Genomic DNA, 16,531 nt, shown 5'->3' with positions numbered 1-16,531 from the left:
AGCGTACCTGCGTATTGACACTTAAAATGCGTGCAAAGTACGCAAAATGCGTACGGGTTGGCAGGTCTGCTACTATTGGACATTTTCTCATGACTCACTAAAAAGCATATCTGTCAAATCAGAGAACTCAGTATATTGCCCAGCGCTAGCTCCTAGCTTAATTAAGGGGATCATCTAAGACAGTGGTTCTCAACCTGGGGGTCGGGACTCCAAAGGGGGGTCCCCAAATAATTTTTGGGGGTCCCCAGATGATTAGCTTAATGTTAAACACTGTGTATGGAGGGTATCTGCACATTTCTAAAGTGACAATTTAATGACTTTTTAATACCTCTAAAATGACACGTTAAACATTGGCCAAATTCTCAAATATTAGGCAGAAATTGTGAAAATAGCCGATCTACATGCTCACACTGTGAGCATGTAGATCGTCTATTTTCACAATAGAACCGTGTTATACAATATCTAATGCCTCATCTCTTAGTGCTCGTCAGGGTGAGGGGCGTCCCCAGTTCAAATACGATTATATTGGGGGTTGCGACCTGAAAAAGTTGAGAATCACTGATCTAAGAGGCTGTCCCAACCTGACTTGGGGCAGCATGAGGTAGTGGATGCTGCTGCTGTCCTTCTCCTCCACAGAGGTCGGGTCGATGAGGTGAACCAGGTTCTGGTACATCATCTCTGTGATGAAGGGAGTGAAGGGAGCCTGAGGGAAAGCAAGAAAATGGAGAGGGAGAGATGAGGAGAGAAAGAAGGAAGGAAAAAGAGGCAAAGAGAAATGGAGATTAATTATATTCCCCTTGTCTCTGTAATGAATTGACTGAATTCTCAGTAGGATACCAAGCCAGTTCATTAAAATGCATTTGTTTTTGCGGTCTTGCAGTCGGCAACAAAAGTTCAAATGCTGGTTTTGCTGTAGCGGGGGTATTTTTAATGGGATGCGTTTTCGCATTTCCAACACTTATAAAGAAACGTCATCAGGTCATAAGTTCAGTATTGATCTGTCTTACAGAAGGCCAACGTGCCCTTAGCTTGCATCCTCCCGCACGTGCAACCGGCCTAGAGTCAAAGTGTTATAAATAAAACCTCCTACAGCTCATATCTTCTTCATGAACACATAACTTAACTCTGAAGAGGAGTGTATGAGTGATTAAGGGGTCAGGTTATTGCCCACCGTCACCAAAGAGACTAGGGTTTCTCTTGTCGCTGCACTTGAAGCTGGACAGGGCTCCTGTTGACTGGGGTGTGGAACTAGGAGGGACAGTGTGCTTTTCGGCATGCCTTAAATTTAGGCTTGAGTACTGAAGACAGTACTTTAAATAGTTGTAAAATAGCCGAGAACTATTATAATCTGACTTCTACACTAGCCTCGTAGATAGGCTAAAGTAAGAACAAAATAAGCACAATGATAATAGCAGCCTAAAAATAATAAGCCTTCAACAGTATCCATAGCCCTTTAGCTGTATAAAAACACACGTATAGTCTATAGCAGACAAACACTTATACAATAGCAGCCATATACTGTAACAGTACTTACGCTATAAGAATCACAATAGTAGTCACATCGAGCATAACTAGGATGCTATTGTATTGTTGACTATTAAGTTGATTATAAGCTGTCTTAGGTAAAAAATATATATAATAATAATAGTAATAATAATAATAATAAAAAAATAAAAATGTACCGTCTTCAGTAACATATTCAATTCCAGGTACCAGATACGGTAACCATATGGATTCCAATGTGAACGTTACTCATCACCACTTATAATACATTCCCCTGATAAAACTCCTCACTGTCAGGTGAAAAGCAGCAGCTGGTGACTTTATAATGGAAGGAGACGTGCTCGTCTACACCCTTCCTACACAGCTGTAGGTTTAAGCAGTGACACTTGAGGGGAAAACTAGGAACTGGTTGAATAATTAATCACTGAATTAGGGGAAAAGAAAAAAGATGTTATCAAATAGTGTACAAAATGCATCCATTTACACACACTTCTAAGTTATATTAACTCACTGACCGACTTTCCCAGTTGCCTGCCCCTCTATTTTATTAATTTCTTACCTTTTAATGTGCTCGCACGGTGTCCATCGTGCACCGTGCGCTTGCACATTCGCGTGATCGTGCAAGCTGCAGTAATCCGTAAAAAAAAAAAAAAAAATGTCCTATTTGGCCAGAGCTACAAGCTACCAGATTAGCACAACATGATAGGGTGCGGACTGACAGGGAAATGAATCAATTCCATGGCAACATTGCCCGCGGATCGGCAATCCTTTTCTTTTCAATATAATGATATAAAAAACAATTAACTCGCCAAACTCGTCACTGGTGCTTTGGACAGCCTTTATAACTCGCCAAACACGCCACGTGGGAGTGGGTGAGTTAACATTGAGGATTTTATTGTGTAAACACGCAAAACCCCTTTTCTCGCTCACACATGTAAAGCACAAAAACACGCACGCACGCACGCTCTCTCTCTAGCATCCTCTCAAAGCATGGCTCAAGGACGTACACAAGCACGCACAGGTTCAGCGTGACTCACCATCAGCCTGCACATGGAGAAGAGAACGCTGAAGAGGGTCTCCAGCGCCCACAGGCAGTCCGCAGGACCACTCTCTCCCTGCAGGGGTCACACACAACACACAACACACACACACACACACACACACACACACGCAGATTGGCAATCACATACAGAATCGATATGGAGTAACATGCATTGGTCTAACCCCGTGTTTCTCAAACCCTTAACTCTGACAGTGTACAAAAGCCGGTTTTCCACAGGCCCAACTCTACACCACTCCACACCACACCGCCCACTTGTGTAAGGTTTTCCACTACAAGGAACTGGGTAGAGTGGTGTGAAAGTGGTACTTAACGGGGTACCAAAACAGCTCCACTCTCGAGTGGTTCCGTCCTGGGCTAAGTGAGGCCAAATCAGTGACGTATACACGCTGCTGATACTGATTGGTCAGTCTCACGGCTAAGCTGTGTCTTTCAACACAACAACTTGAGACAGATTTTAGTATGCAGTCACGGCTGCAAATCAAATATAAAGGCAAAACCTGTTTGTTTTATATATCTGTTTATAAAGAGGTCGATTAGGCAGAATTGTGTTCTCCAACCCTGCAGTTGAGATACCACGAAGCACCAAGAACATACCAGTAAGACTCCCTAATCGGGAGATAAGCGACCGTAGGTCACTTATCTCCACAAATAGGGCGAAAATTTGTTTTGCCAAAATCTTCCTGATCCATGTTGATGACATGAGTGTAGACATACTGTGTAGTGATTTTCGTGATTTTAGGGCAAAATCTGTAGGAGCAGTGTCCAAAAATGTGTTTTTAAAAATCGGCCTGGAGGTGGCGCTATATGGGAGAGATTCATGTTGATGGGATGAGTGTAGACATACTGTGTACCGATTTGCGTGATTTTAGGGCAAAAATTGTAGGAGCAGTGTCCAAAAATGTGTTTTGCAAGAATCAGCCTCATGGTGGCGCTAGAAGAGGGCCATGTGAGAAATGAGGGGTGGGGTCTCCGCGCCGCCAAGGCGGACGAATAGGTACCGGCCCCGGCTGTCCCGGTCGCTCCTAGCCGGAGTTACGGCATTTTATGTGAGCTGCAGTGGAGGGGGTCCTCCACTGGGGGCGTCACCACTTTTGCATCCGTTCTGGAGCACCAGGAGTCGGTGGTCCCCGGGAATTCCCCGTGAGCAGCCCCGTTGGGGTGGTCATTTGGTCAGTTTAGCACATTTGGTCATTTTTTACATCTGGGGGTCCCCCAGGGACCTGGGGGTCCCTGGAGCTGCGGGGGTCCTTGGAGGTTGTAGTTTGGCAGGTAAGGAGTGTGTGTGCAAAATTTGGCATGGATCGGGGCAACGGTTGCGGAGATATGAGCAGGGCAAGAGTGTGACGTGTGACGTGTGACTGACTGACTCACTCACAGACAGCCTGTGGAGGTTTTGGTAGTAAATGCGACCTACGGTCGCAATTAACCAACACAACCAGTGGACATAGGCTATATCTATCGCCGCGAGTCGCAATAATCAACGGCCAATGCGTCGGCAATCCGTTATTTTACATAGATCTCGGTGAGATGTCTCCTGTTTGTATTTGTAACTGCAGGTGTTGAATGGGGGAATTAATCAGTAGCCTACAGTACTGTACTGTAGCTTAGCATGTATGCTAGCGCAACTAGCCTCTACTCTTCTTTGTGTAGTTTGGCCAATAAAGTTATTATTTGACTATGTTCACCCCGACGTTAGTCGTCGCTATAGTTGTAAAGACTCGATGAAGACCTGTGTGAGTGTGTGGCATCAACATTGTCCACCCACAGTACATGACTGTACTGTAGCTGCGTTAGCATGTATGCTAGGCTAGCGCAACTAGCCTCTATATACTTCTTTGTGTAATTTGGCCAATAAAGTTATTATTTGACTATGTTCACCCCGACGTTAGTCATCACTATAGTTGTAGACTCGATGAAGACCTGTGTGAGTGTGTGGCATCTAAAACATTGTCCACCACATCTCTAAAAAATAATTAGCGCAAGTTAGCATCTCCGTTGTGTTCATAGAGAGAGATCCTATCCGACTCAATCCGAGTATCCGTATGTTGAAAGGGGCGTCGATTTCTTTCGGGAGGAGGGGGAGAGGGGAGGAGGAGAGGAGGGGGGGGTACTGTAGTGGAAAACCTACATAAAAAATGCGGTGCGGTGCGGTGTCGTGCCGTGTCGTGTAGTGTCGGGCTAAAAAATTGGATGGAAAACCGGCTAAATAGTCCATTTGGTTCCATATGTACACTGTCAAGAGTTACAGACTTGTTTGGGTCCATTTTAGACCCCCCTAAAGGAACCCACAGAGTCACTCTAACTACATGTACAAAAACATTGCGAATATAAGACAAACATCTGGAAAACAGTAGATTTATAATGCGCTGTGGGCTTGTATAACAGCTTTTTTCGCTATTTGAAGTACTCCGTATTCAGGGTTTAAGTGGCTATGGCAAGAAAGTTGCTACCTGAGAATTGACCATAGAGGAGAAACAGGATGGCAACTGGAATGTATTGAATTCCCAAATACTATTAAGCTATAGTAATAATAACTGACCAGAATAAACGACTATAACCGACATCTGAATTAATTATTCACATCTCCTGTACGCCCATACCCATGAGGCTTAGGGACATTCAAAACACGTTTCAAGGACATTTTCTGATGACAGAGAAACCACACTGGTTGAACATTACCCCCTGCAGTTGCATCACCTGTGTGTGTTCCTGTCCAGGAATCTACAGTATATATTATCACGACCATGAGCCACGATTCTCCCACACATTTTGCTAGCCTAAGATGGCTCAGTGTTGAAGACAGGGATAGGATTGACTTTCAAAATAGTCAATGCAAATCTGCCCTCAATCCCCTCAGTACCTGCTTATCTGACCAAACATCTCCAAAAGTTTAGCGACACCCAGAGCCACAACACCAGAGGGAGCGCACACAACGATCTGATAACATAAACCCATAAGACAAATATGGGTAAATTCTCCATCTACAACACTGCCACCCAGGTGTAGAATTCATTTCAGCCTGTGTGTAATCTAAATTTGTGTGCGGGTTAACTGGCCGTGTAGTGCAGGTTGACTGTATAGCGTACAGTGAAACAAATGGGTTTGTTTTAATTTTAGTGTTCTGCTACTGTACCACGTAGCAGCGGGCATCGCAGCACTGCACATTCTGCCCCTAGAGGCTCATTAATCTGTCTTTCTGTTCTTGTCTGGTTGATCATAAAAGCAGAACCATGGGTCGGGTATGTACAGCGCCATCATTTAATATGTACAAGGAACCATGTGAGATTGTGAATTCAAATGCCACATCCAGTATTGGACCACTTCCTCAGTGGTGTAGTAGGCTGCCACTACACTCTTTCATGCCACCCTGTTATTACTGATTATTACACTCTCATTAAGTAAATATTTTGTGAAAGCACCTATATACGCATTGCTGGTCCACATCAACCTGATAAGAACCTAGATGCACGCGCAGGTCAGAACCAAATGAACCTCGCTACCCATAGGATACAATGGATCATAGCGGTCACGTTTAAAAAAGCACACGGTTGCATTGGTGACGCCATATGAGCTTGTATATCAGCTACTCTCGACGTGGAATCCGTTGCGCAATGAAGTATATACCGGTATGTGTCGATAAGGGCGCACCCATGGGTGCACCTCACTAGCCAACACACAAGGAGGTTAATGAACTGAAACCAGCGCTCCCCAAAACAACAGGTTTGGGGATCTGTTTGGAATTGATTACATGATACAGTCACCTCTGCATTTAGTCTCAATGTTTGTAAACAAAAAAATGGGTCTATAGTCATCCCCACAATATCGATAGAGGTATTTGGTCCAAAATATTGTGATTTTGTCCCCATCGCCATGTCCCAGCACACAAAAATACACCCACAGCTGTGAGCTCCTCACCTTGAGACGGCGACGGTTGGTCCTCACGTACCAGTTGGTGAGCATGTCCACGAACTTCACGAGCCGCGGCACCACAGTGTACAGACGGTATGCTGCAATGCAGGGGATTAACCACAGTCACATCAAAATCACAGTACTGACGGCTGCCATTTATACTTAGGAGGAGAGATGGCCTCCTAAAACATGTCTGGTATTGAGGTACTGTGCAGAATTATTGAGCCAAAAGGGTGAGTACGGCAGGTATTGGAGAAAATCATCCTATTTCATTCTAACCACTTGAAACCTATTCGTCCCTATTTTGGGGTAAACATTCAGCCGGAATAGCAGATCTAAAACCTCACAACACCACATTCCACCCTTCTAACAACATTTCTACTTGCTTTCTATTTTAGCCACATGAACCCTAGCAACCCTATTCTTATTCAACCCTACCCTAACATTCTGCGGAAATATCAGAAGCTCACAATCTTGTGTCAAAAGAGGATGTGTTGTGAGCTTGTGGATTGGCTATTTGCAGCCAAGAGATTTGGTGTAGAGGGCCTTTTATGAGTTCATTTCATTATGCGTCCTGCAAAGCTTGGCCAATGCGGGACGGGGCAGGATGGACATACATAAATACAGACAAAGCCAGATGTAGGAGCTCAAAAAGGGCCTGGCAAAGACCCCTGGGGACTCCAGTCAACAATGTATAGGGTATTAGTGGTATAATGTCAGTAGCATCAAATTGAGTGTGTGTGTGTGTGTGTGTGTGTGTGTGTGTGTGTGTGTGTGTGTGTGTGTGTGTGTGTGTGTGTGTGTGTGTGTGTGAGAATATGAGAGCATCCGTCTGTGGGCTAAATGTAATTAAATTCAAATGAGCTTCCTTGGCATTAAATACTTCAGCATCTGTTGCCAATGTGAAAACAAAACAACTTTGATGTAATAATATTTGCCAATAAAAGCTTAAGAAGAAACATTTTGCACACCTGAAAAAGATTCGTTTTTGGCAGGTGTGAAGAACAAGGAAAAATAAACATTATGTTGGAGTGTGAAGGACTACTGCACGCTGCCGTAGCATCCAAAATTCCACAACTTAACAACTAGAAGGTAATCTTGCCTTTAGAAGTTGTTATAATCTCCGCAAAAAGTAGTCCAGGTGTTTGTATTGTTAATCCGCTTATTTCCTTTGTCCGACAAAAAAAAAAAAAAAAAAAAGAAATTCAGTACGGTAAATGTATACTGTACATAATGCCACTAGTCAGTAAACAGTGTCTATTCCCACCGGGGCACGGCCACTAGAAATCATGTCTCGCAAGACTTTCCGGTGCGCACTGGGTCAATAACACCCAGACGTCTCACGAGACGAATGCGAGTTCAAAGTTCACGGCTTCACGACAATAATGGCGGCACCCAGTAGGGCATTCATCAAATATTTGAATATTCGAATATCAAAGTCACTATTCGACGTTGTTCTCCGAAGTCGAATAATCGCTTATTTTTATTTTTTTATTGTTTTCTCTTTAAAAAATGTGTAGTTTATAAAACTTAGCTAGATAGGAAGTCATAGGAATGAGTTGTCAATACCCCTGGTGGATGAATTTGTTAATGCTCTATACCAGGGATTCTCAAACGTTTTTAGGCCGTGACCACCAAAATAAACATATTTGAACATGCTCACTACATGTTCAAACATATTTGAACATGCTCACTACATGCTCACAATGCCTTGCATTGCGAGGCGTTGTGAGCATGTAGATCGGCTATTTTCACAATGTTCGCCTCTTGCTTACTTAATATTTTACAGTTTGGCCAGTCCTGTCGAATATTCGACTATTCGAATACTTTGAGGTTGAATAATTCGAATACTAAAAATCACTATTCGTGAATGCCCTAGCACCCAGTGGACTGTAATACGAGCAGACACCGTTTACTGACTAGTGGCATTATGTACGGCAAACATTTACAGAAAAAAAAAAGATTTTTGAGCGAGAGAAATAAGCGGATTAACAACCAATTGCTACTGTTTGGAGCTGTGGTTGGGTAGGGCGAATGGAAAAGATTGCCTGTTATGGAAACAAAAAATACCTGGACTACTTTTTGGGGAGATAATAACAAATTCTAAAGGTAAGATTACTTCTAGGGCCGAAATTCTTCTTTAAGGGTCCATTTGGATCCCCTGGCCTATAGCCAGGAATCATTAAATGGAACCGTTATTGTTAAAATCCCTAAGGATCCCAACGCTAATGATGACGATGACTCACCTTCCATCTCCAACTTGAAGAACTGGATGAGAGACTGTGTGAAGGACTGGATCCATTTATCCATGATGTTATCACTCTGCTTTGCTATGTTCTCATTGTACAGGAACTGGACGTCCTCCTCCTTAATGACCACACACAAGTAAATGTTTTATATTACACATACACACAAAAATGAGCATTATATTGTACAAAAAAATACAATAACATCTTTCTCACATACCAGATTGAGAGTGCTACTTTTTGAAATCTGTCGTAGTTTCCAGAGAAAACTTGGACTTCCTTCTATCTACTAAGCATGATCGCGATCGCGAAATTGCATGTTTGACCCCCTTACCAACCCCATCTTGGCAGCCATGTTTGTTTACATTTGAAGAAAACATAATGGCTGCTATCTCATGAATGCCTGAACAGATTTCCAAGCGGAAAGCTGTGAACGGCGTGCACACACGTGGTGCATGATCTAGGCATGGGCGTGCATTTTTTATTGATTTACTATTATGGGTGAATGTGGCATCCTGGCACTTTGGCAGCCATTTTTAAAGTGCCGCGAATGTGTTAATATACGTTTTCATTAACACTTTGTTTTCAGTCGCTAGATTAAAGTCTTAAATCATCATATGTGTTTAGTGAATCCAGGCTTGTTTGGCTATACACAGAGGAAGACCCGCCCTCCAGCCAATAGCATTCACTGAGTACCATTTCTGGAGCGCATATAGAAAGATGGCGGATTTGCACTTGATGGAAAATAGGCTTCATTTACAGTCTGTAGAAACCAATGGCGTGGCTCTGTCTATCTATTTTTTACAGTCTATGGAAAATACATAAAAAGTTGAAATTCGGAGATATGAGGTTTCTGCCTGACGCCAGCGAGGATGTGTATGTTTGTACCATGTTCAGCCGCAGCACATTCTGCACCAGGAAGCGATAGGCGTTGTACCAGGGCAGGAACACGTCTTTCAGCACGTCACGCACACCGTCTTCCTTAAAACGTAGGTTCTCTGCTCTGACTACTGGAGAGTTGATCAGATACAGTCTGCAGGGACATAAGACATAAGAGTTAGGGTTCAGCAACCTTTTTGAAATGAAATATGATTGTCAGGATATTGTTAGAACAATCATTAGACCCAGACCATAACCCACCTATCTCCCCGACTCCCTCCCTAGTCAAAGTTCTGAATGTTAATGAATGTAGGATTATGTGCAGGTCTACTTAATCTAATTGAACAATATTTGATTTTAAGGTTGCCTACCCCTGAGTTAGAGAGGGTTACAGAGAGACAGTGTGTGTGTGTGTGTGTGTGTGTGTGTGTGTGTGTGTGTGTGTGTGTGTGTGTGTGTGTGCGCGCGTGCGCGCGCGCGCACAATGTTTGTGAGGAAGAAGTCTGAACGACTCGAGTCTGTGAGCGTTTTTTGGGGGAGTGCATAAGGAAATATGGAAGCAGGGCAGTAGTTAGCATAAACCTTGCCAAGCTGAGCTTGTCCTAGTTGCACATTCATTTGACGACAGTTCTTATTTAAAAAAGGAAAGTACAGGAATTCAAAAGGAGCAGGGAGGGGAGTTTAGTTTGCACCTAAATGCAAAGAGTTAAAAGTTGCCGCCGAGAGTACAACTTCATTAATTAAGAGATATACTGGCGTACGACCTGAGGGGGGGAAACAGATCTCGGGCTATGTGTGGCACTTTGCCTGAAGGGGCGGAAACGGATTGTTGTTGGCACCGCAGGTACAGGCACAGTAATTGCTAGGAGAGGCATTTGCAGTTATTGTGTGCCGGTATGAATTCAAGCAATAATGTGGTTGGGTTTAAGCCTCTTATATTGACTCAGTGCTGTCAACTCAGGGAGCGCTGCCAAGGCTAAACTGTTTGAGGTAGGAGGGGAATAACAGAGAACAACAAAAGGCTCCTACACACCCACCTTGCACCCAAATCAATGACAATATCACCCACTGCCAAAATGTCAGTCTCTTGTTGACCCTTAGAGCTTATTTCTCTCTACAAACCAACACCATAGAGACCAGTGATTCATAACATGACAATATAAACCAACACCACTAATCGAGAAACGTGAGTGTTTCTCAATATAACAGTGCATACTTCTTATACAGTAATGTTTGTAACCTTTGAAATAAAAACCTTTTTTTCCCCCTCGTCTTTCCTGTCCTCCACATAGATAACTGAAAACCATTTGATGCTACGTTTAACCGTTAACTGTGTAGAGATTTTATTTAAGGGTTCTTAAAGGCAGGCAGGCAGAGAGAGAGAGAGAAAGAGAGAGAGAAATAAATACCAGCTGAGAATATGCCCTGACCTGACACTCTTCAATTCAGGTCATGAATTTACCATGAGCTGAAGCTCAGCGCATGAATCACTGGACTACAGCACAGTACAGTATGTCCAAATACAGTCGACTGAAAATAAAACAAGAATACTGATGAAATTATGCCATCTAGAAAGAGTAATGTTTCTTCCAGTGTGTGTATATTATGAGTACATACTGTACGTAGAATTCTCTTTGATATACAGCAGCGGCTTTGTTGAATACTCAGTTCTGATTGGAAATAGGAGACCGCTGTTCTGCCCACGTCTCTTTGCGTTGCTATGGAAGTAGACGCTTATGGGCTAGTAAATCTTTTTAAAAATCAAGATTTAGTTTCAAATTATTGAATTTGTTCATAAGTAATCATGTAATAAGCAGGATATGGTACACAGCGCATCCACCTAACTGTAGGTTATCTTTTACAGGGACAATGTTGAGCCCCCCCCCCCAAAAAAAAGTGTGATGCCGTCCAAATACTTATGCAACACACTGTACTGTATTTAGAATGCGGATATTGCACATTGATGAATTCAAGGCAAAATGGAGCACCGCTCCTCTCCTGAAATGTCTGCATCAGTGTGTTTGGAGCATATGGTGCAAGTGGATGGTGCTTTATTCATTAAGCCATATGGCCACGCCACCCCTATGGCCTCGGGCCACCGAAGAATATGTATGAGAGAAGAGAGAAATGTGCAGGAAAAGTGCATGTGCCACTAGGTGGGTCATGTCCGCTGAAAGCACAGGTATCCGTCAAGATCTGGAGTGTCTGCCAGTCCCTCCCACGATAAGGGTAATGATATGTCGGGTGAAACACAGTTTTATTAATAAAACGTTTGTGAAAAAGTAGCTGACGCGACGTGAGCTTGTAGAGCTGCTATTTTCACAACTTTCTTGCGACACTTTTGTATGATGAAGTAACTCATTCATAAAAATAAAAAAAAATAAAAAAATAAACATTAAAAGTTGAAACATTGACATGGTTTCTGCTCAACAGTGACGTTAGCTGATTTAATGCTGCGATCCACATTTTTATCTGAAGGTGGTAGGAAGAGTTTGTTAATACAATATAATTAAAACTGTAGTTTGAGGTGGTCTCACTGCTGGTTGGTTGGCAAGAGGAATGTCATGAAGCTCAAAGAGTAACATCTCGTCTTCCTAAAGGAGCTTTCCGTTAAAGCTTGGGAGTAGAAAATTCGGCACTTGTGAGAACAGAGTTCGATTCCCGGGTAGGACTTGAGTCTTGCAGATTGCAACTTAAACACACAACTACACAAATGGAATCAAATGGACTTGTAAGGATCCATTTGGTTCCATTTGTACACGTTCAAATTAATAGGATTTTACTGTGCACAAGAGCGCAGGAACATGCTAAATGGATGTGTAATGCACGCACAAATGCACCCCCCCCCCCCCCCCCCCACACACACACACACACACACACACACACACACACACACACACAGCTGACCTGAGGGCATCTGCTCCATAGCTCTTCACTATCAGTCCTGGATCTGGGTAGTTCTTCTTGCGCTTGCTCATTTTCTGTCCATCGCTGAAGGGATGAAAACACACATGAGACAAACACAGACACACGCACATGATGCAAGTGTAACGCGTGAGAAACCACAACATTTGCAATTCAAATGAGCCAAGTTCTTCCAGGTCATCAGGCCTGGGAGCATGGCATGCTGGCTAGATCAGTGGTGGGGTTGGACCCTCCGGGGCTTGGGGAGGAGCAGCCCTGTATGACAGCCAACACTAAGGGCTTAAGAGACACAGTTGGATACAGCATGACCACGGAAAACTGATTGAAGTGATTAAACAAACAACACAACGAATACGAACAGCGGGGGGCTGAATAGAGAGATCAAGGAAAATTAAATCATAAAAGAAAAGAGGAAGATTACCATGAGAGATACAAAGTGCTAAAGGAAATGAGCGGAGGAGGAGAGGAGATAAGATGATAAGGGTTCCAGAGGAGAGGACGGATAAGGAGAGGTACAGATGTGCCATTTCAAAACTTCACACGTCCTGCCATTGGCAAGACAGTGGATTTTCAGGTTATTTGCAGAACATTTAGCTTGTGGATCAGCTGTTTTTATAAGCTTCTCTGACTTCGAAGTTTAAATCTACCCATGAAGGTGGATTCTGCTTTTCAATGGGAATGGAGTGGTTTCTTGCCATTTGAGAGTATCTGCAAAAATACGCTCCATTCTCCATAAAAATTAGAAAGGCAAAACAGGGAATGAATCTTGTAGAAAAAGAAAAGAGCAGTAAACACCGAAGAGTTGAAACGGCACATCCGTAACATAAGATGCTGTGGAAGAATATAAAAACAGAAGTGTATGAAAAGATTAAAAAAATTGTAGAAAGACAAATCTGGTAAAAAAAAGAGGTAGAGATAAAGTGAAGCCACTAACCTCGCCAGCACCAGTCCATTGACAATGACATTCTTGAATGGCGGCTTCCCAAACAGAGCCGTGGACAGTACCAACAGGGTATAGAACCTATTGATCATAGAAATTAGCAAGTCAAGGGCACACCTACTGTAGCACTAAAAAAAAACACAATGTGCAGGGAAAGGTTATAGTCCTTGAGCTCGAATCGATCGTTCGAAACATGCATTACAATTCTCTTGTACCCCTCTGGCTATACAATCTATTCTGTAGCATCCTACTCAGTCAATATAAGTAAACAGAGGAGCCATAGATCTCCATCAACACACTAGTGCAGCCGAACACCACGTTATGATTTGAGTGGCTTCGCCCACAAACCTCCCACATAGTACCAACTTCAATAAATCAAGATTGGACAGGGAGGCCCAGTGTTAAAAATTGGGATGTCCCTGGGGACAACAAAATAGCAGTTGGTACTTGTTACATACAAATACAGTGTCTGGGACAATTCTGGGACAGCTAAGTATCATTCAGGCCTAGAATTTCGTCGTTTTAGCGGCACGGCCAATTGGCCTTTGGTGTTGTCAGTTTTTTGAGGGCACAAAGGCCAAATGCTAGGGCAGGAAGGCCATCAAATAAAATAAATAAAAAGGTTTAGACCATTGAAAGAATTCATTGAATTTAGGGGTTAGGGATGATTTTGAAATGTAGATTATCTGCAGTGAAAGAAACCTCAGCCCTGCACAAATCAAACTTACTGCATTGGTCAGGGGTCATCAACCCCTGGGCTTGTGATGGACATTTTCTTCAAAATGTATTTTTGCCACTGACATACAAAAGGAGTGGTCAATAATATTACTATGATATGAATAAAATACTAAATGTACTAGTAGACAAGATGGAGAACACATGCTGTTTTTAAAGAGGGAGAGTGGTTAGTCCTCATCCCAGTAAGTAGGAACGCTGAGAGTGAAGGCGTAGATGGAGCAATTTATAACCCATTTTAAAAAATTGCTTTAAAAGTCAAGTGTATTATTTCAATGGCCATCTCTGAACTTTTGTCTACTTTCTTACCTTCTTCACATTATTCATATGCGTAAAAAACCTGGGCTCTTTATTAGAGTGTTAATGTCAAAGGGCATTTGAGAAACGTAGCTCTTAAACTCTAAGTTTTTAACTCTAAGTTAAAATGTGATCATTCATTGGCTTGGAAGATATGTTTTGGTATGGTTCTTTGCCATGGCACCAGTGGCCAGTGGTTCTCAAATGTTTTTCAAAATAGTAAAACAAAGGCAAAGAAGTTTATAGCAATAAGGGGTAAGGCATGGATGAAGATATACAGTAGCTGAGAATTTCAACAAAAGACATTGTTGTCTACATGACAAGTAAGAGACACTGGTGTCTACATATTGACAAGAAAGAGACAGAGGAGAAAGTGGTAGGCCTACAGTCAGCTGGGGCATTAAGGCCACAGTGGCCTCAGGTATTTCTTTGAGGGGCACAAGGCCAAACTGAGGGGCAACGACGGCTATGGCCTTCATGGCCTCCCTGAAATTCCTGCCCTGGTATCATTACAAATGTAATTATTATACATCATGGAATACATTTTATTGTCAGGTGTTCAAATTCAAAAAATGTGAGATGGCACTGGCACGAGCTCTACTCTACGTCACACGAGCATGTACACACAAAATCAATCAGAGAGAGAGAGAGTTAAGTGGATATAGCAAGGTTTCCTTTAGCCAGTGATGGTGAATATGGCCATTGGCTGAATTATTCTATCACTCGTCTGTCCTGGCTACTTATGCTTTAGGACACATGGGTTGCGCTACAGTAATGAGGTGTAGCGAACACAAAGGTACTATGTACAGTACATGCAAACACGCACATGGCGTGTGTATTACAATATGGGCAAAAAACTATTCTGGCTGTAGAAACAGAATCTTGTCGATCATGTTGGCCTAGCGGAAACGGGTCACCAGTTCACCTGTCCAAGTGTCCCTGATAGGGATGTCCGATATTGACTTTTTTTTTTACCGATAACTGATATTGTCCAACTCTTAATTTCCGATACCGATATTAACCGATATTTTCCAACTCTTAAGCCATCTATCCCATCATGCTTTGTGTTGTTTAGCATTTCTGGTGGGCTGTTCTTTGTTTCCTGTATGGTCTTTGTTGTCTGTCATGGTCTCTGTTGTCCACTGCCCCCTGCTGGAATTGGCTTGAACCAGTGTTTCAGGAGGGTACATGAACTATTATTACACAACAGTTTTAACAAAATATCAATGTTAATACATCTTTTTTGAGATTTAATTCCTGTTAAAAAATATAGATATCTTTTCAAAAAACGATACCGATATTTTCCAATAATATCGGACATCCCTAGTCCCTGAGCAAAGACACTTAGCACCTTACTAGCTTCATCTGAGCAGCCATCAGCTGGGTGAAGCTGAACTAACCACAATGAACTAAATCCCTTTCAATTTTGTTTTCATGAATCTTTTGGAAGTGCTGGTGGCCATGGCTACATCTGCATAAATGGATGTATAGAATTGACCCTTAAACTTCCATTTGTATTTTGATACTTGTGCCCACTTCAATACTCATTAGAAGTGTCAGTGAGGAGAACGGCAAAGAAGAAGTGCAATTTCACAGATTTCACAGCTCGCCCTTAACACACCAGGATGGGATGGTCAGCTGACATTACGTATGGCTGTGAATATTTATAGCTCCTGTACCATTATTCATTACTGTACATGTAATCCATCACTGCAGTGATGTCTCAGTCATCATTATTAAATGTCAGAAGGATGATTAATGACTCGTTTGTAGCATGTTGAAACAGACTTTACAAACAGCTTCAACATTTTGAGTACATTTTGTGGTGGCCAAGTAATATTCTATATGTATGATTGTCTGACCTCATGAATACTGTGTTTTATACGGTGATTACCGGTATATTAAAATGGAATATATCTTTCTTGGGGGGGGGGGGGGGGGGAGTGTCACTCTAATAGCTTGTGTATTTTACCACTGGCTCTAGGATGTATGGCAAGTATCATCAAAGCCAATTCCATTTATGCTTACCATCCT

At 42.5% G+C, this 16,531-nt stretch overlaps 1 protein-coding gene across 1 annotated transcript in view; it reads right to left on the bottom strand.

Annotated features, from left to right (window-relative positions):
* iars1 (isoleucyl-tRNA synthetase 1) overlaps window positions 1-16,531 on the bottom strand; it is an 86,201-nt gene that overhangs the window by 25,086 nt on the left and 44,584 nt on the right. The window contains exons 16-23 of the mRNA XM_080729003.1: window positions 16,526-16,531; window positions 13,460-13,546; window positions 12,508-12,591; window positions 9,610-9,754; window positions 8,722-8,842; window positions 6,482-6,573; window positions 2,541-2,618; window positions 582-703 (exon numbers count right to left, since the gene is read on the bottom strand). The exon at window positions 16,526-16,531 is cut by the window's right edge and continues 189 nt beyond it. Of these exons, the coding sequence (XP_080585129.1) occupies window positions 582-703; window positions 2,541-2,618; window positions 6,482-6,573; window positions 8,722-8,842; window positions 9,610-9,754; window positions 12,508-12,591; window positions 13,460-13,546; window positions 16,526-16,531 (735 nt within the window). The remainder of the gene's footprint in view (window positions 1-581; window positions 704-2,540; window positions 2,619-6,481; window positions 6,574-8,721; window positions 8,843-9,609; window positions 9,755-12,507; window positions 12,592-13,459; window positions 13,547-16,525) is intronic.

This window comes from Nannobrachium achirus, assembly GCF_963921795.1.
Source record: "Nannobrachium achirus genome assembly, chromosome: 6".
Classification (NCBI taxonomy): Eukaryota; Metazoa; Chordata; class Actinopteri; order Myctophiformes; family Myctophidae; genus Nannobrachium; species Nannobrachium achirus.
The sequence above is the reverse complement of the archived record's forward strand: the minus strand, read 5'-3'. Positions and strand labels throughout refer to the sequence as shown.